Source organism: Brugia malayi, assembly GCF_000002995.4.
Source record: "Brugia malayi strain FR3 genome assembly, contig: Bm_v4_Chr1_scaffold_001, whole genome shotgun sequence".
NCBI lineage: Eukaryota > Metazoa > Nematoda > Chromadorea > Rhabditida > Onchocercidae > Brugia > Brugia malayi.
In genome coordinates, this window is record NW_025062475.1 from 7274475 (window position 1) to 7296843 (window position 22369).

The window sequence follows — 22369 nt, forward strand, 5'->3', positions numbered from 1 at the left end:
TGGATTGGCTTCCGGAATATCTCTCTTATATTCTTGACAAGGTGGGATATCATGAAAAAAGTTAAAGAATTAAAAAGAGATGGAAATAAACTTTATTATTGTGAGAGCAGTAAGTTCATATCCTAATCCTAATTGTAAAGTTTGCTAGCCGAAGGCATTGCTTATTATTGTCATAGCTTCAACTCTTCTATCACATCAGTACTATTCTGATAAGAGACAGTAGGAAGGGACACAGCTTCACATTGCATATTTGAACACATTAATGCCCTATTAGCGTAATCATTTTCTAAAAATGAGATCAGAGAGGCTGCAACTGATATTACCTGTTTAGGGGATACGTCAATGTAGCTTATTTGATCACTGCTGACCATGGCAAAACTACCAGCATATCTACAGTACATATATCGTCGATTATTGTCGAGCTTCACTCCGGTATCGGCTATGTAATATAACATTCATCTATGGCGGACAAGTACTCAATTTGATCGGTGGCAACCCTATTAATTAATTTTTTGTAGGAGCTTTCAATAAAATCATATTTGTTAACCCGTGTATATATAATTCATGCATCCTTAATCTTTAATCTGCAATTGAAATTTTCGGGAAATCTTTACTCGCATGCAACTCTCAAGCATCTTCTTCACCGTATTTCAATTTTATTTTGTTTCTTTTATTTCGTTTACAGTTGACTAAAGAAGAAAGGAAAAGCAACGTAATTTGTAAAGAAGAAAACGAAGAAGGAGAGGACGAAAACCGCGAGAGCGGTAAATTCGTGCGTCATCTGATTATGAATGTAACAGTTGGAGGAGTTGAATTACGGAAGTTGCTTTTCGTGTTGACATTCTTGGTGTTGGCTGCATTTAGTAATTGGATTGCCTTAGCTTACATCCATGATTTCGTTGGAAGGTTTGTTGTGTCGTTGATGTATTTCAAGTTTAATGATTTTTGGTTGCACCGTTTCTTCAATCTTTAATAATGAAATATAAATTTACAAGTGAGTGGATATAATCATTTGCTAAAATATTTTTCTTGTTCATTTATCTCCAAATATATTTCGTCTTTCAAATCAATTAAATTACAAAATTGCAGGGAGGCCTTGCCTGATATCGTCTTTTCAGTAGTACCAGAATTGCTATGGACACTAAAAGTTGGTGATGCTATGGTTACACTTTGTTCGACTTCCTTTTTCACCTTACTTTTTCTTCATAAAAACCGTTTAATTATAATTCAACGAATTGCTTTTATTGTGGGTGAGTTCATTTGTTGCAAGTAGAATTTTAAATTTACCTTGATATTAATTTTAAAAGTGACAATATCTTCTTTGGCGCTCTCGATTGATAATTCATAGAGATTGGCGAGATATAAAGCAATATGAATGTAGAACTATGCTAACGAAAAAGTATTTGGTTATTAGTATCGTCATTCTATTCAGTGTTTGCTAATTGCATCATCCTTTTCACCGAACATCCATCTTCTGTATTAGCTGCTTAATCACTATATAATATAACTTGGCATTTAGACCATTTGATCCACATCTAGTGGCATTAAAATTCCTGGCATTCACTGTACTTGAATTTCCTGAGAATTAAATTTCACGGAAAATTTTCATAGACATCAAGTGGTAAGTGTTATCAGATTTGAACTGGTTATTGTAGAACTGATAATCAAACTTATCAGTACTGTCTAACTTTGCAGCTTGTCTATATACTATGCGAACAGTATCACTACTATGTACACAATTACCTCCTGGTTATATCGATAATAATAAGCGTTGCCGAAGTCAAAACAATCATACGAATCGAGATTGGGATATTATTGCATGGCGTGTCTTGTCCCAGGCCGGAAAACTCGGATTTCAGGTTTTTATATAAGTAACTTTTCTATAGCTATGTTTACGTAAATTTCTGTGCCAGAGTTTTTTGCATTCCGGTCTCCAAACTATTTCTGATTTTTTTTTTTAAATTTTAGCATTAAGTTCAAAAACAAATGATGACAGAACTTTTATTTACTCGCTGAATAATTTAAAAGCTGTTACCCATCATTGCATGGACAAAAATCGTATCTAATTGTAATCATTCTTTCCGCCTTCCAACTCCTCTTCCCTGTTCCGTTTGTTTCATTCCGCGAAAAATGAATGTGGAATCACTGAAGCACAAAAATTTTAAAGCTTTCTTGCTGATACCCATATTTCCAATACACGAATAATTTGTAAATAATGGTATAAAGATCATTTCAGCTAACAGAATTAGACTTTTGGTTTTTAGGATCTTTATCTTGGAATTTTTGTTTTCAGGATATGGATGACGAAATGTTATGTGGTGATTTATTATTCTCAGGTCACACACTAGCTATGGTTGTCAGTTCATTAACAGTTGCTTATTATTTGCCAGATTCATTTAGACCACTCAGGTGTTATCGAAGTCTTTATAATTTTTTTTTTCAAAAAAATCTAATTTAATATAATATTCGTATCAGGTTAGTTCTGCAGATATATACCATGTATGTTATCATGGGTCGGCATGATCTGCATGGTTATTAGCAGGACTCATTATACCATTGATGTTCTTTTTGCTTATTGGCTGTCAACTGCTGTATTTAGGTTAGTCCTCTGTTTGTTAATGCTGGATTGGTAGGATAATAAACAGTATAATAATGATTAAAAAGAAAAAAAAAAGAGATGAATTTGGCTACTGATTCCTCATCATTTCATTTTTCTGAGATGAAAGGATTTGTGTCAGTGTAAAAGTTTTGAGAAGTTTGAAATGGGTAATCATGTATACTTGTGACGATTATTCTATTTTATCGTGTATGAAGATGAGTAAGTAAGCAGACCACGATCGATTTAGTTGCGATAAATGTTAGATAAATCGAGACTTCAATCCCCTTTCAGTAGCTACTGAGGTTACGCCTCCTTCGCATCTTCCTGTCGTTCAGATTTGATCCGTACCAATATTAAAAGCCAATCTGATAAGCTGCTGCCTTTTTGCAGTGATCGCTTGAGAAAAGTTGACATTATGCGGATCATGTAGACTTAGCTTGATTCATTCGTGCTACTTAGCTTGATTCATTCGTGCGCTTATTTCAGTTTATCGTTTTTCCCTCTTGCATTCTTTCACTTGTTTGTATTTTCAGTATTTATCACGCATTCTGCGAAATCGATTTAATAAATCGCAAATTATCAGTTCTTTATGGATTGTGGATCGTGCAAATTGTCGATTGGCTAGAAATCGATATTACACCCGGAAGGTTGTTTCTTTTTTTGATAAAGAGAAAATGTGATTCAGTTTTGCCCTCAGAAAAATAAATGATAACCGAAAGAGTGTTGCGGTATGGGAAACAGACAGAATTACAAAGTAAAACGAGACTTAGTCCTCTATGATAATATAAGCATCGTCATTCTAATCAATCCTGATCAGAAATTTTGTTTCTCTGTCTTTCTTTCATCTTAATTTTTGGTTTCAGTTAATTGTTGCTCATAGACAAAATCAAACTTTTTTACATTCATATTAAGGTACCCTGTTTAGTTTGTAGTGCATACCACCGTAATCTCAATGGAAATAGCAAAAACATAAGTGCTGCTGATTGATCTGTAGACCCGTGAGCATTAGATAATTGTAGGGTTAAATGAATTTGAGTTTGGATTTTTCATTAATTTCTGACTTTTCAGATCTCTGAACATAGTTTAGAGTTCAAGGATTTCAAAAATCAAGAATTCTATTCAATAAATGTAACATAATTAATTGTTCTATTCATTTGAAGGCTAATCATGGAATATTTTTCAGTACTGTTCATTTATTTTTTCGAGTCATAGGGTCATTTTTGGGAAACATACGACATGCATGGCCAAGACAACGTATTATGCTCTCTTTTAAATTTTATTGGCACTAATAGAATTTATTCAGTTGACTCTATTAAACTCGATGTTTGCCCTTTTCCAGGCTAGAAAATCGTTTCGAGTTTCCGTTACTTGTACATCTTTATAAATGGTGGAGTAGTCCATCAAGGAACCGTTACTACACTCAGAAGAGTAATTGTCATCATCAGAGGCAGCACCACCAACAACAGCAGCAGCAGCAAATCCCCGCTTCAAGTGCATTCCCTATATGATCTCAGCCTTTTGTTGCTTTTTATCCGCTGATTATGGCAATGACTTGCAAATTAGATTTAATTCAAGCTGGAATTTAATTTGAAAGTGTTCGGCGAAAAAAAATAGAATTCTTACTTAAACGCAGAGGATTTGATACGGTTATGTTAACGTATTACGGGTAATTTGGGAAGTCCCCTCAATGCTTTGGTGTTCCAGAGTTGCATTAAAATCGTCGAGAACCCGAAACAATGACTTGCATTTGCTTTTATTGCATATTACTTCTAGAAGTAACACTAACTGATGATTATTTGTTCCAGCTGCCGTCTTTATATTTTACTTCTTCCTACTTGCCTTATTTTCCTGACTTTTCTTCGTAAACCGATATAATGCTCAGGCAGGATTTCAAGTTTTATAAAAAGACTTCAAATTATTAATGATTGAGAAAGATAAATGAAAACCCATATTCTTGATATTTTTCATCAATGTATTATCAAAAGTCATATTGAATTTTCTGAGTTATTACATCGGCAGTCATACGATTTTAATATGTTCTGTACTTGCTCAGTTCGATATATTGTGTGCGTGAATCATATCAAAATATGTATGTAAATGTTCGTATCACCAGTAAACACTACGACAATGATAAAAGTTTCTTGCAAAGTTAGGAGATGTCATAATGATAAAGGCTTAACACCTTGACAGTGCATTCCCTGAAAGTAATAAGGAAGTAATCAAGGAACCAGAACTAGTGTAAATCATTGCTGCTCATGTGAAGTGGATGGACGTGGATGTGAAGTGGTGAAGTGGGCCCAATTCTGTAACCAATATATTTGTAGGATAGTGATTTTCATAACGTCATTATGTAGCACATCCGTACCACTTTGGCACCAATCCAGCACGGGAAAGGATTTCCTCACGGAAAATCGTGTAGAGTTTTGAGCTGTGGTAAATGCAGTAGACATCAATTGTAGGACAGACTGTGGGATTTCGGGGTGTCATGCATAGGGTGTCTTCATCACGTATTGTTGTCCTAATCTGTATTTGCCATCTAATTAATCAAACTTGCCATGCATAAAAAATCGATACGGTATGGTCTTCAGGTAAACTCGTTCTGGTGAGATGAAGTGAACGGCATCTTACAAAAAACGTTACAAATATTTGGCAGTAAGGTGTGTGGGCCCTAATAAAGCAAAGTGATTAAGAGCTAACAAGATGTCCTCCTCATGTTTTAGCACTAATTTTGTAGAGTTTGTTTCCGCTGTTGTTTTATTTTAGTTTTTTATTTTGTTTTATCTTTTTTTTTTGCTGAATGAAAGTTTGAGTTAGTATACTGATTGTAGTAGAGACTTATGAGAGGATGTGGTGAATTTTACAACTTTTCATTTTTAATGTTGGTAAACGCATAAAATTATTCGAATATTTCCTTACCCAATAAAGTGACATGATTTTGCTGATGATCTTAGTATTAATAGCAGTATATCTGCTACAGCTTTCTATTATTGAGAAGAATTAATATATTTATACGCTCTTTCTGAGCCTTTCTTGGCACTGTTTTGTATTGAAGGATGTTTCTTATTTTTTATTACTGCTAATTAAAGAATAGGTACATAGTTTCATGGTATTGACTACATTGCTGTGGCTATGCTTTCGTGTGCTGTTTTTGTTTTTGTTTATTTTAGATTGCCATCTTCAGTGAATTTTTGCAACAAAGTTTGAAAATTATCTGGTTTCATCATTTCAGCTATAAATAAAACGCTGACTGTATTACAGCACATAAATCAGTTAATCTTCGTTATGTAGATCTCACTTTTTCAGTATTAAATATTCGCTAAAGTGTAAGTGTTGCTGAAAGCGTGGAAAGAAATTTTCATTTTTTTGGGATATATACCAAGGCACACTGGTGAGTTTAATACATTATCTCATGTAATATTGATTCGGTAAGCACTATTACTGTTAGTAATTCATGCAGTGAACTTAGAACAAATGTAGTAAGAGTTTCACTTTTACAGATCTAGATTGAGTTTTTCTTCGAAAATGTTATGACAGCTTTAAGAAAGGTATGAAAAATTACGTTGAAGAAGATTCGCTTTAGGAAAAGTACGTCGACGAAATTACCGGAAAAATTGTTCATAATTTGGAAGAAAGATCATTTTAGAAATGGATTTAAGTTGAGAAGTATTTAAGAAGTAAAACAAGGAAAAATACATAAAGCAAGAAAGCTTTATGTTTTACAGCGAACTTCAGGAGATCTTACACCACTTTGGTATATTGTTGTCGGATTCCGTGCAGGTCGATTCTCGTTATAATCGCACACATCTGTGCCAGATTCTTGATGCACCGTAGTTCTGTATTCTGTGATTCGGATTGCACATTTTTCTGCCTTATAACTTGCATTAAGGTCCTTATTTATTCATTTGTGCGATTTTGATTTTACTTGGGCGGCTGTCGCTGATTTTCACTTTACCGTTTTCCCCTTGTGCACCATTTTCATTGTCAACATTGTGAGGCAAGTTCTTTCACATATCGTACTGCCTAAAATGAAGAATAGAGCATTTTTCTAGAATAGTTTAGCTGATCAATTAAACACCATTTATCTCATCAGATCAATACAAAATTTTGGTATAAGTTATTGAGTTTCATCGGCTATTTTTATATTTTATTCTTTGAAGAAGTATTTCTGATATTGATGAAGGAACAGAGTCTTTAAATTTTCGCTTTCCTTATCATGGAAATAAGCTTTGCCAGTGTGACTTGCTTGCTCTAGGTCTGAACATCAGGATCATAAAGAAGGGTAATGTTAAATATGACAAAGGTTGAAAATAAAGTAGAGGTATAATATATTTTAAATATTGTGCTCTTTTTTTTCGGTGATTTTTCTCTCATTTTGTTCAGTGTTTTCATCATTTTATGGTTGTTGTACGACTACTAGTACATGAAGTTGTTTAATGGAATACGTTGACCTAAAGGCTACAAGTGCTTTCATCCATAAGTTGATTTCAGGAAGCGACGTTGTGAAATTTGACGAGTGGACCTTGAGAAACAAGAGGTGAAGCCTATATTAATTTCATCAGATGCTTGTTGTGATTTCTTCAGCAAAAACTGGGTAAGAAAAGATTAGCTCCAACAAGAATGACTTCAAAAGAAGAACGCAAAGTATTGGCTATACAGAAGAAAAAGAAACGAAAGAATAAAAAAAAGGTATTCCTTTTAGTTCCAGATATGTTTGTTTGCATTATTCTAGTTGAAATAATCTGAAAAATCCGTAGTAGTGGAATAAAAAGAGGCCAGAGAGGAGAACGAAAAGGAAAAGAAAAGTGATATAATGTACTTTTTTTTCCGAAATTTTTTTAAAATGTGGAAAATAGTTCATGGACCATTGTATTTGGAGAAACATCTCATTTTGCAAGCCATCTGTTGATTCTGTTGGTTAGTGATATTTAGGGTTAATTTGAACTTATAGTCACGAATTTTTTTGAAACTTGATTTTGATCTGTATCCTTTTCCAAAAAAAAAAAAAAAAAAAAACTAAGTTTTAATTTCTAAGAATGCTTGATTTTCTTGACTTGTTCGGAAGTTCGACCCTGCACGCTTTCGTCTTGCTATCATACTCTTTCTGTTTTTTAGCAAACTTATTTTACCTGCCCCATAATCACTATTTATTTTGAAAAAAATCGTCAGTTTTGTTAAAGTTACTCAAAATTTTGCCTTCTCCTTATCTTTTTTTCCTTTATCACGTAATACAATCTTATTCCTTTGATTTTCTTTAGTTTTTTTTTTAAATACTGTGATACTTCGAATTTTTACTAAATAGTAACCTCATATTTCCTCCATTTTTTCCCAACTGATATTTGCGAATATTGTGGAATTGTAATAATATATTAATTCTCAGTAGGACAATAAAAACTTGATTTTTTGGAATTCTTAGTTTAGTTGATGATACTATATTATTAAAAAATTATGTATTTCATAATCATAAGTATGTAAAAAATAAAATAATTCCGTCAAAAAAGACAGTTTTCCCTAAAAGTATCAGTACTAATTTTCCATGAACATGTTTATTCTTCAATGAAAATTAGAGAGAGAAATATTTTTATAATTGAAGACTTATATTTTTCGTATTCCTTCTCCACAGAAATTGCATATCTACAAATCGTGAGGCATAATTCGCCAAGGAATAAAACAGAGCTAATTGTCACGGCGACTTCATCTTAACAGTCTTTCTTTGCCATTACGAATTTCCCCTCCATTTTTTTTATTGTATTTCAACTTTTTTTTCCCAATTTTTCTTAACCCCAGTATTTTATAGAAGTTATCTTCATTTTAAAAATTTACGGCTGTTACATTTATACTCTCCTACCATCAATTAATGTTTTTTAGCTTCATAAATTTTATAGTGAAAGATTTAATTATCAGCAGCTCTCTTGTCCAATTCTGGATTGCAGCTGTTTGCAAATTGCTTCAACTCTCTAGCAACTTTGTGTTTTAAAACCAGTTGCTGTCCCGTTTTTTATTTCGAAATAAGAAGATTATTTTAGTCTTGTCGTATTCTGTATTTGTTGATTTATTATATTATTTATTATATTATGTGTTTCTTGATCAGATATTTCTTAGTATTTTCAATCTTAGAAACTGGTGCAGATGTTCTCAACTTACTGGAATTTTCAGAATGGAACAAAAAAACCCCCTCAAGTGGTTGCAAATGGCGCTGAACAAATTACTTCCTCAAAATCGTTAGTTTGAATTTTTTTTTTCTGAAATAAGTAATCCATGTTAAAAAAATTTTTCGCCCGAAAGTGCAGTGAAAATGAAGGCCTGGAAGAAATTTTGTATCTAGGAAAAATGAAGATTCTGGTACATTTCTTCGAGTAGGTTTTTCTGGATCATCTCCTTCTATTTAGTGTTCAAAAAATTAATTTTCAGTGCGCCCATTTTATTCCATGTTGAACTGTCGTATTTTTAAATTCATTTTAACTTCGGAAGGATTTATTCTAGTCAATTTTTCTCTTTTTTTTCGAAGTTCTAGTTTCTGTATCATAACTGCCTATGATGTTATAAACCAAATTTAGTAAGAATCCTTTTCTTCACAATACTTGTCGGACACATTTTTAATCTGGAGCTGGAATGCTGATATGCTTTGGGTGTTTGAACTTTGAATTAAGTAGGTTAATTTCATGACGTCAAATGGCTAACTTTTAGTGTTATGCATTACTTAGGCAGGATATAAAGGGCATGGAATGAATGTGCTATTTTTTTTTTATTTTTATTTATTTATTTTTGTTAATATTTAAGTAATCACATCTATTTCTCAACGGAAACTATTTTCCGTTATTCATCATACTCATATTTTCACCAGGCTAAATCGCTTTGCTTGTCCAAATTATCCTAGAAATTAAAAAAAAAGACGACTTTAAAGTGCCGGAAGAAATTAAATAAGTTTTTGAGGACTTGTTTAAAAAGTTGTGTAGTATTGATAGTTGACTGAATAGATCCTTTAGTTTTAACGTAGTAATAATAAATATATTATTAGTTCAGAATTTCAGTGCTTTAGATAAAAATAGGAGACATGTGTGAGCGGATTTCATTCTCTGTTTGGGGGCCAAATTTCTGCCAGAGGTTCTTTTCACAGTTTTGATGAGTCGTATTCTTCTGCCTCCTTCATTCTTGTTTGATGCAAACATTTTTTTTAGATTTTGGATTTAGAATTTATTTACTGATTAGCATGTGATAAAGTGTGATATTATCTTTCTTATTGAGACTCTGCATTGAGTGGAATTGAGCCATTCAGGCTTGGTTATTCTTCGATCGAGGAGTAAAAAACTTTTTACATTAATTGTTCTTTTCCTTTTAAAGCTTCTGCATCGTGTGTATAAGGTTTTTACATCGTCTTCTGCAAGTTTGCATCCGTTAAAGTAATAAGCTTGTTGAAGATATTTCAAAGCTAGCGTCGTTTACTGCGCTTAAACTCTTATATGTTAAAATGATGTCAGAACTGTGTGAGATTAGTTTTTTTCAAGCCTTTGAACTCTTCCTAATCTCTCCAGCATCTTTTCTCAAAAAATTTGTTTCCCTGGTAACTGATGGAATATTTTCTAGTAATATTTCTGCGAAAGTTTCGTCTGTCATGTGCTGAAAATAGAAATTAGAATTTACTTCTAGTAAATTTTCGTCATTTTTCTTTCTGTATCTCTTATTTCTTTATTTCTAAATTATATTGAACTTGTGTGTCGTCTCTCCAGAATTCTTCAAGGAGCTGTATAAAACTTTGAAACACGAAGAACCTGACATAGACATCTCTTGAATCTTCTAATTGCTGAGCTTGGCTTCCGAACTGTCACTTATTATCGTCACGATAACTTATGTGACCAATTATTATTATTATTACTGTTATACATGAACATCTGTAGAAACTTCGGAAGGAGTCAAATATTGTTTACTCTTATCATATAGAAAATGATAGGTTCAGAGCTTGTTGCTTGTTCTGAGCAACTGTTTTCTGCTCAAGAATTTGTGATCATTACTTTGCCAGACTGCAAAGAAAACCTTTTTCGCTATGACATTGCTTGTTTGCACTGTTGAAGTGAATTAGTAACGGATTTAGTTTGCTACATTTTATCTTATTTTCTTCACTTCTAATACTTTTTTTTCAACGACGGTAAACAGTACATCACGTTTTGCACTTCTATTATTCGTTAAACATAAGTAACGGAATTAGAATCCAATAAATTAATATAAGGCTCATAAGGCCCAAGTATCCAAGCCAAAGGATTGACAAAAACGAAGCAATTTTCGGGTTTTTTAGCTAAAAGATGACTGCAATACAAATCAGTCAATTTGAAGAGAACAGTGCGAAAGTAAGAATAAGAGAACAAGAGGTACTGGTATACCTTCTATCGATATTTGTTTTGGTGAATATATTAAGATTAAGACAGAAGGATATGATTGATTTGGCGATGTTGAAGGAAAGTGAAAAAGAAAAAAATGAATACTGGGAAAAGAACGGAAATTCCACCACGGATTACCACGGGTTATGAAGTACTCTCTTCTCCAAATTCTTCAGTAGTTCCTGAGGTTGCTAAACTTTCCGCATCCAGAAGTGACTAAACAAAATCAGATGATAATGATGGTGATAAATTTTTGTCAAATTGTGCTACATCTTACGAGTCAGTTTATGAATTAGAACAACGAATAATCGATGAGGAATCATCGCGAATTTCTTCAAAACAAGATTTGTGGGCAGTGGAAGAATCTAACATAAACAGTAATATTAGGAAATCAAATGAAAAACCTTTAAATTCTGTCAAAATGAAGGAATTTGTTTCTGAAAGCGCAGATTTTATAACCACATTAAACTCAGAAGAGGAAAGAGAATATCAAACGTCAACGCTCCACGAACATACAGATGCTTTGGATAAGGATGAATTGTTGTTAGCAATAACTTTAGAACATGGTGGTGAATTATTTGCTCCAAATGCAAAATTAGAACAACCATTTGATGCACTTAGAACTGATTCTCTATCAAGGTTTTCCAGAAATTCGAAATCTTCATTGCTTCCATGTTCTTTAGGCACTTCATTATTTCCACATCGCTATCCACTTTTGATATCAGACAATATCCAGCAGTCTCCGAATTTGTATTTGCATGCCAATTTACCACTCTGCATTGATTGTTTAGAGAATGTACATCAGATAGCATGGTCTGAAAAAAAAATGTATGCAGATGATACTCTTTCACTGCCATCACCATTAAACAATCAACTTTTATATAACCTTAAAATCAGATGGGATTCAGATGCAACTAATTCACAATTTGGCAATGAGCAATTTAATTATGGGTTAGCATTTCATCTGTGAACTACATTGTGGACGCCAATTGTATGTATCTCAATTTATCATCAAAATCATTATTTTATGCTGAATCTGTATTGTTTGATTTTGGATCTTATATCTTGATTTGTCGAAATGATATTGAAAACACAGCATTTATGTTAATTTCGGAACTTAAGAGAATTTATGAAATAAAATCTCCTAATCTAATTCCTGAGGGAAGCGATCCCTTTTTGAGTTGTTGCGATACATTATTCGAAAACGGAAATGGTAGAGGAACTCCGCTTGTAATCCCACCGAGGTAATTTTTTTTACCTTATTTGTTCGGGTTTTGTAGGTTGTAGTTACGCTAAATTATTTCTCGGGTGGTTTTGGATTTCTCGTCAAACTTTTTTTTACAAATAATTCAGATGGCTTAATGCGCAATTATGCTAATTATTTTTGCAACTGGAATATATCTGATATGAGCTACAGTGTTAATTTCCTATTTAAACTTTCGTTGATCTTACATATTAACATATTAATTTAAAGCAAAAAAGGAAAAAATACACATGTAAATAGAAATAGAATATTTTTTTGTTCGCTTAATTTGAAAATTAATGAAACAAATTTAATATGTTTGCTCATTACAGAGAAAAGTACTTTAAAATATCTCCTATAATCCTGTTATCGGCTTGTGTGATTATGGTATGGTATTAGTTCCACAGCACCATATTTAACGCTTTGCTTTTATAGGTTTCGGATTTCAGTATTCTAGTATTTCCTGCTTAGGAGTTAGCTTTTTTTTTATGTTAAATCATTTGATTTTTTAAAAAAATGTGTAACTATATTTGTATTTTTTTTAATTTACCTGTTCTTTGCCAAGTTTCATATATTGAACTTATCTCATTTTGAATATTTTTGTGGTTTAGACGTCAGTAGAAACTTTCAGTGATAATGTCTGCTGAATCCTTATAGTTTTTTATGCTTCAAAAATTCAATTTTCAGTCTTATTTTTTACAGTGGAAATGAAAATAAAACGATAGCATCTGCAAAAGCAAGTGTTAACAGCAATGATGACGAAACGAAATTGAAAAAATCGAAAACCTTCGATGGCAGTGTCTCAAGAGAAACTCATAAATTTCTTGTTGAGCCTAAGGTTACAGCAAGTGCCCTAATGAACTCATCAAAAACTTTGGGGAATGGTGTTCTTCAGCAGCAGAATCGTCCTGTTACTCCACTGGTACCCAGCAAAGCATTATTATGTTCAAATTTGGTTTTTTAAATATTTTTTTGACGATATTGTCTTTTTCGGACGTCATCTTAGTTTTTTGTAGTGTAACAGATGTTTTATGAAAAGAATTTACTCTTTTCAAGAATGGATTCATCCCTATTTTTGTCTTTCCGTTGTTGCAGTTCCGGGAAGTTCTTTTTATATATATGGGTGTTTTAGTGTATTTTTTGCAATTTCAGAACTTTCATGGCGCAAATCACAGATTTCCTTGTACCCTGTCGCCGGGTACGAAAACGATGCTTCCAGATAATTCTTGTAATGGCCCATCAGCTGGTTCACCAAGTGCAGGGAGTGAAAGCGCTTATGGTGATGATGAAATGGAACGAGAGCAGGTATGTATGGCTGGACAAGAAAAATAATTTCCATAAGTTGCTTTATCTCGCAGTTTGCCGATTTTGACTTTATTTACGTCTTAAATCTATTTCACCGGTCTTACTAAGTTTTTGAGATTTTAATCTTGGTTTGATTGCTGAAAAATGAAAATAATGAAGTATCAGTATGAATCAACAACCGTTATAGATGTGGGCTCTGATTAAATTTAGACCTCCAAATGTTTTTTGAAGTTCCATGTTTTCATTGAATTCTTGTTTGATTGTTTTCATAAGGAATCTTACTTTTGTGGTTGGTGTTACGTATTTGCACTGTATTAGACCAATGAAACTTCAAAAATGATACTAGAAGAAGTATTGTGGCAAATTTAGGAGGAAGTGCTTGGAAGTGATGATGAAGAACAGGAGGATCCCAAAGATTATCGGAAAGGAGGCTACCATCCTGTTGCAATTGGTGATGTATTCAACGGACGGTAATTATTACTAGTTTCGGATGATTGTAAATACCACTTGACACTTTATAATGTATAATTCTGTTGAATTAATCCATTACTTTTGGGCTTTGTTTTGTAGTTATCATGTGATTCGAAAGATGGGATGGGGGCATTTCTCGACAGTTTGGCTCTGTTGGGATACAGCACAGATGCGTTTTGTTGCGATGAAAATTGTGAAGTCGGCTGAGCATTACACAGAAGCGGCGTTGGATGAAATCAAAGTAATAACCTTTATGAGATTATTGTGAAGTTTGGCAAACTTGAATATTTTATATTCTCATTTGGACATTTCTGAACTTTTGAAGGCCTCATAATTTCGACACTTGGTATATTTTTCTCATATGAAAGAAGTGAAAAAGAGATGTAAGATCTAAGTTTCTTATATTTCGACACTCAATCGATCTCGAATTTATTATGAAGTGGTTTATTGATTTCCTCAAAATTTCCGGTTTTATTGCTTGTTTTATATGTTTTGTTTATTTTATATGCTTTATTGCTTATTTATGTGATTTCTTTTTTTAAATTTTAGTCAAAATTGTAGTTGCTAATGGCAGTACGTGATGCAGACGAGAGCGATCTATTCCGTGAACGGGTCGTGCAACTTCTAGATGAATTTTCAGTAACTGGCGTTAATGGAACGCATGTCTGCATGGTTTTCGAGGTTATTTTTTTCTTTGTTAGTATGTAAGAATGTTAGTATTGCTTTATTTAATTTTGTATAACTTTATAGTATTGCTTTGTTTGCATGAGAATTGGATGCATGACATGAATTAATATCATATTTTAGGAAAACTTCTTTCAATTCGTGTGTAAAAATAACATGATCTGTGATGAAAATGTTTTCACCATACTGTTCTGATTAAACTCGCTCATAATGCGTAATATATAATGGATAACATCAATTGATCTACGTCACGCGATGTTTTTTTTTTTTTTTTTGTGAAAAAGTTTTTTTAGGTCCTTGGATGTAACTTACTAAAGCTGATCATCAGAAGTAATTATCAGGGCCTCCCGTTAGAGCAAGTGCGTGTTATCATTAAGCAAGTATTGGAAGGATTACAATATCTTCACGAGAAGTGTCAGATTATACATACTGATATAAAACCAGAAAATGTCCTTGTTACAATGACACATGAACAAGTGAGACGGGTATGTAATATTTTATCACTTTGTTTTTCATTTATGTGTAAAGATATATAGATGCGATATAAATTTTGTCTTTCTCATTTTCAAAGCAAAAAAAAGGAACTTATTTCTTAAAAAATCAATTCTATGAAAAAAGAAAAGTATTTGTTCCCAGAATTCTGATCTTTGATGTAATTTCCTTTTCTGCTGAGCATTTGGAAATCGTTTTTAGAAATAATTATGCTGTTAATGTAATTTCCATTTGAAATTTTCCATATTTTTTTTTCGCTATAAGTACTTTTTTCAACATTGAAGATCGCAGCAGAAGCGATTTTATCGGGCAAAATGGGCTTAAAATTGTCGGGAAGTGCTGTAAGTACAGCTCCGCAACATATGGTTAAAAAAGTATGTTTTTCTTAAGCAAAATAATTTCTTTAGAAAATAAAGCGATTATCATTTTTGTTTACCGAAAGGCTAGAGCTTAAGTTTATAATATATCTAGATATGTGTATTCTGGTTTTTATCTTCCATTGGACAACCTTATCTCTGCAGGTGCAGTTTTTTCGGCTTTTGGCGTTTTCTTTTGTCTGTACTGTAAGAACAATAAAAAGTAAAGTCTTAGCTTCTGCAGGTTGAAGAGGCAATGTCAAAAAACAAGAAGAAAAAGTTAAAGAAGAAACGAAAGAAACAACGGGAATTACTAGAGCAACAGTTAGTGCAGATGGAAGGATTAACTGTCGATCCAAACGTTGTGCTTTCTTCGCTAAATCCCGAGGAACGAAACAAAGTTTGATTTTCGGTTCTCTAAATATCTTTGATATAGTAGGAAACCGAAAATGAATTTCTGCATTTGATTTTGGGGTTATTTGAAAAAAATTTGAAATTATATTTCATTCTTACATAAATTTGATTTTAATATACTTCAACCCTTATAACATTTTCATTTAACTTGAGAGTAAACTCGCAGTGCACAAAGGAAATTGTTTTTTAAACTTTCTGCAAACCTGCTTTTACGAGATTTACACATAGGTTATAGAGTTCAGTTGATTTCAGTTCTCTTTATTTCGAAACTAGGATATAAGAAAAAATTTGATGAACTCATGGTGCGTGCATGAATTGCAATTACTTAGTAACAGTATAATAATGGTTTAAGAATTTCTATTCACCATTCATTTGAGATCTTTAGGTCTTTTTTAGGTTTATTGAAGTAGATTTTTTGGTTTGGTGTAACAAGTCGCAGTAATGAATTCTAAGTTGTTCTTGCATACTATGGGCAGTTTTACCTACTAGTTTTACAAGATTTATAGGTTACAGAGTTCAGTTGATTTCAGTTCTCTTTGTTTCGAAACTAAGATATAAGCGAAAAGTTGATGAATTCATGGAACAAACATGAATTGCAGTTACTTAGAAAACAGCACAGCAACGGTTATGATGCTAATATTAGCAGCCGGTATGCAATACCCGAATTGTTGCGTTCTGCAGCCATGACCACTGCGAAAATGTCCAGTGGAAATAATGCTAGTATGAGTGCAGAAACTCATGATAGTGGTGTTACCAATGGTATTATTCGTTCATATGCAAGTCATTCAGTGGGTGCTAAGCCAACAGCAGCAGTTCTGTGCAATACGACGTACTTGAGTGTTGATGAGCAGTATAGATATAATCAGGTACTTGGACGCTGTATCCGTAGTTGTGAAAGGCCTGCACCCACGGCCAATGCAGCATCATATTGACGAAAATAATATTAACTGAACTTAGTAATAGTACTGCCTTTTATGGACTGTAACAAAAGGAAACTATTAGGTTGTGCGTTCTGTTAGATTGAGCGATATGATCATCAGTTTTAAGAATGGTTATAACTTAGTTTTAAAATGTATGGTTAATAAAATTAATTCAGTGTGTGTGGTTATGGAGAACAGTTGATAGTAGTTATAAAGTTACATGGATTGTATGGATAACACATCACATGCGATAATTTAGGTTATATAATATGTATAGGGTGGATGAAATAGTTGCATAGTTTAACGTTGGCTGTGGGTATAGGGCTGTAATCGTATTTAAAGTTGTAGATGTCGGTTACTTAGTCCTTATTATTAGGCAGCTCTAGAATTTAACTCATATTTTGTTGCTAAATAGCATGTTACTAAATAAAACATCATAGTGTCATTTTAGAACAGGATGATTTATTTCTTTTCATCTTATTCCCAGTTCTTACCTGATTTATGATATTATGTCATCATCTAAGACTCATCTTTACAAACAAACATATGCATGTGCTTGCTGATAATATATTGTTCATACATTGCTCCTTCCGACATCACAATTATATTCAATTCAGCTAATTATGGATGCGTAATTAATGAATCTTCATTTAACTTGAAACGTATTTCAAAGATGAAAAACTATTGGTAACATTTAGCATCACTTCACTCCATTTGTTCGCTCAGTAACTTGTTTAGTTAATTTATTTTATTAGTTAATACAACTTTTGCGTAGTGATTTTTCTGAATCTTATTACTAGTGTCATGCATCAGCATCATTTTTTTACAAGAAGCGATTTCTTAGCTTTCTTTATGGTGTATAATGTTTTCAAGTAATATACAAATGCTTTGAACGATAGGTGTACTTTTTTAGCAGAAAATATTGATTTTTGAAAAATTTGTTTTTATAATGTAAAAGCATTTTAAATACCTTTTAAATTTGTATTTCTTTTAAGCATAAATCAGAAATAGTGGCAACGAAAGCTGAAGACGTACAAATAAATGATTCCATTGGAGAGGATACTTCTATTTGTCCGACTACACGGCAGAATCAACGTACTTCAGTTGAAGTAGGTGGCTTCAACTGATACTCGTACCGAAGAAAATATAACGTTATTTATTGAAATCGCGTACTTACCCTTAGAATTTCTAATTTCATGGTTCATTTCAAGAATTGTGTTTAAAGATGTAGATGCATTTTAGATATCACTCGAAAATGTTGCACTCAAAGCTGTTGAAGTAAAAGATGCAACAGAATATCCGCTGTTAACCCCTGCCAGTGACAATGATTTGGGTAAGTTTTGATGTTTTTTTTTTTTTTTTTTTTTTCAATTTTGTAATAAATGCGGTGAATCACTCCTTTTTTTTTGTAGCAGTTCCGTATTATTAACAATCAGATTTGATTTTTTTATCCTCTAACATGTGAAAAATGTTTTGTTACGTAATAAACCTTAATACTTCCGCACAGGAACGAACTCATTTCGGAATTTTTCTTTTTTAGGACTGATAACCATAGTATCGAAAGCTTTACAATACTACATGAGTTGTCAGTGATTCGTTTTTCTCTTGTTCAAGATTGCGTGTCATCTTCTGCTTCACAATTCAACATTACAGCTGTGGAAAGACCAGCCCGATTTTTACCTCCTATGGAGTCAGATGCTCGTTCAGAGAGTGAAGTGAAAGAGTCAGCTCTGCAACTTCTATTAGAAAAAGATGGTTTGTCGCCGAAACGTTTGGAGCCAGATTACTTAAATCCGGCTATTGAAATCAGTGTTAAGCTTGCTGATTTGGGAAATGCTTGCTGGACGGTTTGTTTTCATTTGTGATAATCAAATAATTCCGAGTGAAAATCAGTTATCTAGCTTTACCAGAGAGAGAGTAATATACAGAGTAATATACAGTGTATCGTTATCTCTTAAGTGGAACATCACATCCATTAATTACATATATATATATGTTTTTTTTTTTTTTGTATCATTTTTTAGTGTGTTATCCTTTTTTTTAGCATCATCATTTTACGGAAGATATCCAAACTCGACAATATCGAAGTTTAGAAGTACTCATAGGTGCTGGTTATGGTCCACCAGCTGATATTTGGAGTACTGCTTGCATGGTTCTTATTTATTGACTTGATTTACAGATTTTCAGAAATGTAGTTTCTAACTTAGTGTAAGAGGCACACATAAGGTTGAAAAGTATAAAAAAGTGGATTTGTATTGGGATGTTAACAAAACTGTCTTATTATAATTGGATTCATTATCTGATTAGCAAAGTATATATATATATATATTAGTGATTCTTTATTTCTATGAACTCATCTCTTTCTCTATTAGCTACTCCGTTGAGTATGTTTGAGTAATATTATTTGCGTAGCTATTTATAATTTTCAGGCATTTGAATTGGCGACGGGCGATTATTTGTTTGAACCTCATAGCGGTGATACATATAGTAGGGATGAAGATCATTTAGCACATATAATCGAGCTTCTAGGAACTATTTCTCCCAGAGTTTACAAAAAAGGAGCTCACTGGCGTGATTTCTTTGATAAGGTGACACTTTCTCGTTAAATTTTGAGAGAGCTTTGGCTATCAAATGGCGTGTGGAAATATTTACTGAAGTTTTATGCTATATCTAAATGTATGTGATTGAATAATGCGATAATATAGTTTCTATTAGTGTAAAGCTACTTTGATTTACTAAGAATTTACCCAGTTGGACCGAACATAGAATAATAATTTATTCCTAGGTTGTTTGATTTTGACCTTAGGTACAAATCTACACAGATTGACCTTTGTTTTAAGAATATTGCTACTAATTTTTCAAATGATGCTTTGTAAAAAACTATAATTTTGCAGCATGGGCGTTTGCTTCATATTCACCAACTAAAGCCGTGGTCTTTGGTGGAAGTGTTAACACAGAAATACGACTGGCCGATTGAATCAGCCGGACAGTTTGCTTCATTTCTCATTCCGATGTTAGCATTTGATCAAGATGAGCGAGCGACGGCTCGACAATGCTTACGGCACGACTGGTTAAAACCGAATGGTGGTAAACCATTACATGCAGTGGAGAAGCAACAGGTGCAAGTGTCATTGCAGAACGAACTACCTCCGATTCTTGATCCATCTTCTCTGGTTAATATTTTTTGTTGTTTAATTTGAATTGTGAAATCAGCTGTCAAATGTCCATGGTATAGAAATGTGGTGGTTTTAGTCTAATGGATGGTGGTATTGTATTGAAATTTTTAAGCTGTGCTTCTCGAAATAATCGTTCAATGCTCGTTAATTTTACTTATTACTGGCTTCACTAATTTTTATGAAATTTTCAGGATAAGCCGCAGAGATTGGCTGATGACAGTGATCATGCGGAAGGTGAAGAATACTTCTTGACGGATGAAATGCATAGAGCTTCTCTTATCAACGAATCTCAGCAGTCAGTCAGCACCAACGGAGGCGAAGTTTAACTAATTGTGATGACACCAGTTCTAATTGAGCAACTGTCACATTCAGTAGAAAAAAAAAATTGAGCTTTGAGGGGATCTTTTTATGCTATGTTAGTTCCGCCTTTTAATGGTCATACTTTTATTCTCATATTTCCATGGAATGGTACTTTTAGTGTTTAAAATTGCTTTTCCTTCAAACGATCCATGAATAATTTCATACTTCTCATGAATTTATTCTTGGAAAAAAAATGAGTTTTGGAAATTCAGTGAAATACTTCCTGATGACTTTCATTCGAAGCAATATCTGTTTTCAAGCATTTGAACTCAGTTTTATTTTTTGCCGCTTTTCGCAGTACTTGTAAATTTTAGATTCTTAATTTTAGCAGAGTGATTTTAGGACTGGTTTTCAAATTCATAATTCCAGTTCGGATAATTGTATTTAAAACTGTACACTTTTCTGAAGGAGATTTTCATCCTATAATTGAAGATTTATTTTGATCCCCCAGTTCGAGATATGGAGTAATTATGTTTCGCCTTAAGATCAAAGTTTAGGAGGACAAAATAATTTTTTGGAGTTAAAAAGTATGCATTTTTTCATAAACAGAGGAAATGTTTCATTTTACTCGTTTTGTAAGCGCTTATATATTTTGCTATGTGGAAACTGTTCTTTCAATGATAGATTGAAACAATTGCATACGCTTCCAGGAAAGTATCTGCTGTAATAAATGCATAATAAAACAATGTGGAAAAATTCTAACCGGATCATTATCCCATTGACCTGCTAATTCTTTTACAGTGAAGAACGTGAAGGAGACAGGTTTTCAAAAAAGAAGTAATTCATTTTTTGATTCTTTACTCTCTCTACCAAAATCTCGCATTGACTTCATTTTGTGTTTTCTTCTGAATGCAAGAAAAAATCCGATTCTGAAAGCGGAAGTCGTTGCAATTTTTTTGTACAAAACCATGAAAATTTCGATGTCGATTTATCGTTATGTCATCGCTCCCGCTTTCCTTCACTCTCTCATCACTGGAGGAAGGTGCTTCAGCAGGTTCATACATTTGGCACGTTTGAATCTAACGCGATTGGTTATCAAGAAGTGACTCTGCCTTGTTCATCCATTTATTACTTACTGAATTTATGATCATTCGATCCATTTTCCTTCTCGTAGATGAGATACATAGAGCTATATGCATGTAATGTGTTATAACTATTGTGCTTAGATATCATTATATATATATATATATATATATATATAAACTAAAAAGTAATTATTTTTTTCGTTGTCATCAAAATTGTCATATTTTTGCGAAAATAAATGAGTGCATATAGAGGTTTAGTGGATCAGTTGAGTTTCTTGTTATTTTATGATAAATTTCTATGTGGTCGGGATAGTATCGCCTCGATATTGCTGCGAAGCTGATGCCGATGTTTTGAAGATCGAAGAAATGCTGCTGCATGTTATTACTAAGCCCAAGAGAATAATGAGCAATGGTAAAGATGCCCATGTTGACAAATGCAAAGCCTAAACAGTTTATTGCATATGTAAATATCACTGGACTCAGAAGATTTCAGGGTTTACAAGATTACCGATGGCTTCTTGTTAATGGAATAAGATGCTCTATTGGGAAATCCTCAGTGTAATTGCTTTATTTCAGTACTAGCTTGCTAAAATTTGACTAGTTCACTGTTTTGGATTGACTATTGTCCTTGATTGTTATCCTTAACTTGGCAGATTGAGAAAATATCCATATCTGCTGGGTAAATCATTCATCATATTTCAAATTGTCGAACCAGTTTCTTGTTGAATGATAAAACGGGTCAAGGTGTGAAGGGTGGAGCAAGAGTCGAGAGGTAGAGGGAATCTGAGGAAGTGAGTATTTCCTGTATGTCAGTACGGCAGAAGTCAGACTATAATTAATGAATGGATCTGTGAGTTAGCAGTGCGAAGTTTGGCTCCTGATTGTCGTAGTTCTATATGAAAGTGAGGAGTGAAAATAATTTTTGTTCTCCCAAAAGGGGTGTTAGGATAATTCT

General features: G+C 33.0%; 2 protein-coding genes and 1 pseudogene across 9 annotated transcripts; 2 read left to right on the top strand and 1 right to left on the bottom strand.

Annotated features, from left to right (window-relative positions):
• Positions 1-224: 224 nt before the first annotated feature.
• Bm18560 lies at positions 225-452 on the bottom strand (annotated as a pseudogene). The gene has a single exon. A coding segment is annotated over exon 1 (228 nt).
• Bma-sms-3 (Uncharacterized protein) lies at positions 370-6393 on the top strand (the record flags this gene model as incomplete). Its single annotated transcript, XM_001900351.2, has 10 exons — positions 370-432; positions 686-906; positions 1090-1250; positions 1696-1859; positions 2294-2409; positions 2489-2599; positions 3133-3246; positions 3939-4090; positions 5928-5987; positions 6332-6393. 10 exons carry the CDS (start codon positions 370-372, stop codon positions 6391-6393), a joined length of 1224 nt encoding a protein of 407 aa, XP_001900386.2.
• An 823-nt stretch (positions 6394-7216) lies between these two features.
• On the top strand, positions 7217-20355 carry Bma-spk-1 (Uncharacterized protein; the record flags this gene model as incomplete). 7 transcript variants are annotated; one of them, XM_043076913.1, is made up of 18 exons in its annotated part: positions 7217-7285; positions 8753-8817; positions 12914-13133; positions 13364-13516; positions 13886-13986; positions 14087-14228; positions 14549-14668; positions 14965-15156; positions 15448-15537; positions 15764-15919; positions 16533-16799; positions 17849-17962; positions 18096-18186; positions 18507-18700; positions 18898-19005; positions 19283-19441; positions 19748-20026; positions 20221-20355. In XM_043076913.1, the coding sequence occupies 18 exons, from the start codon at positions 7217-7219 to the stop codon at positions 20353-20355; spliced, it is 2655 nt and encodes an 884-aa protein (XP_042932847.1). The 7 variants fall into 7 exon arrangements, with proteins under 7 accessions (XP_042932847.1, XP_042932848.1, XP_001900384.2 ...); XM_043076914.1 differs by lacking the exon at positions 16533-16799; XM_001900349.2 differs by lacking the exons at positions 7217-7285; positions 8753-8817 and having other exon boundaries at positions 13068-13133.
• Positions 20356-22369: the final 2014 nt, after the last annotated feature.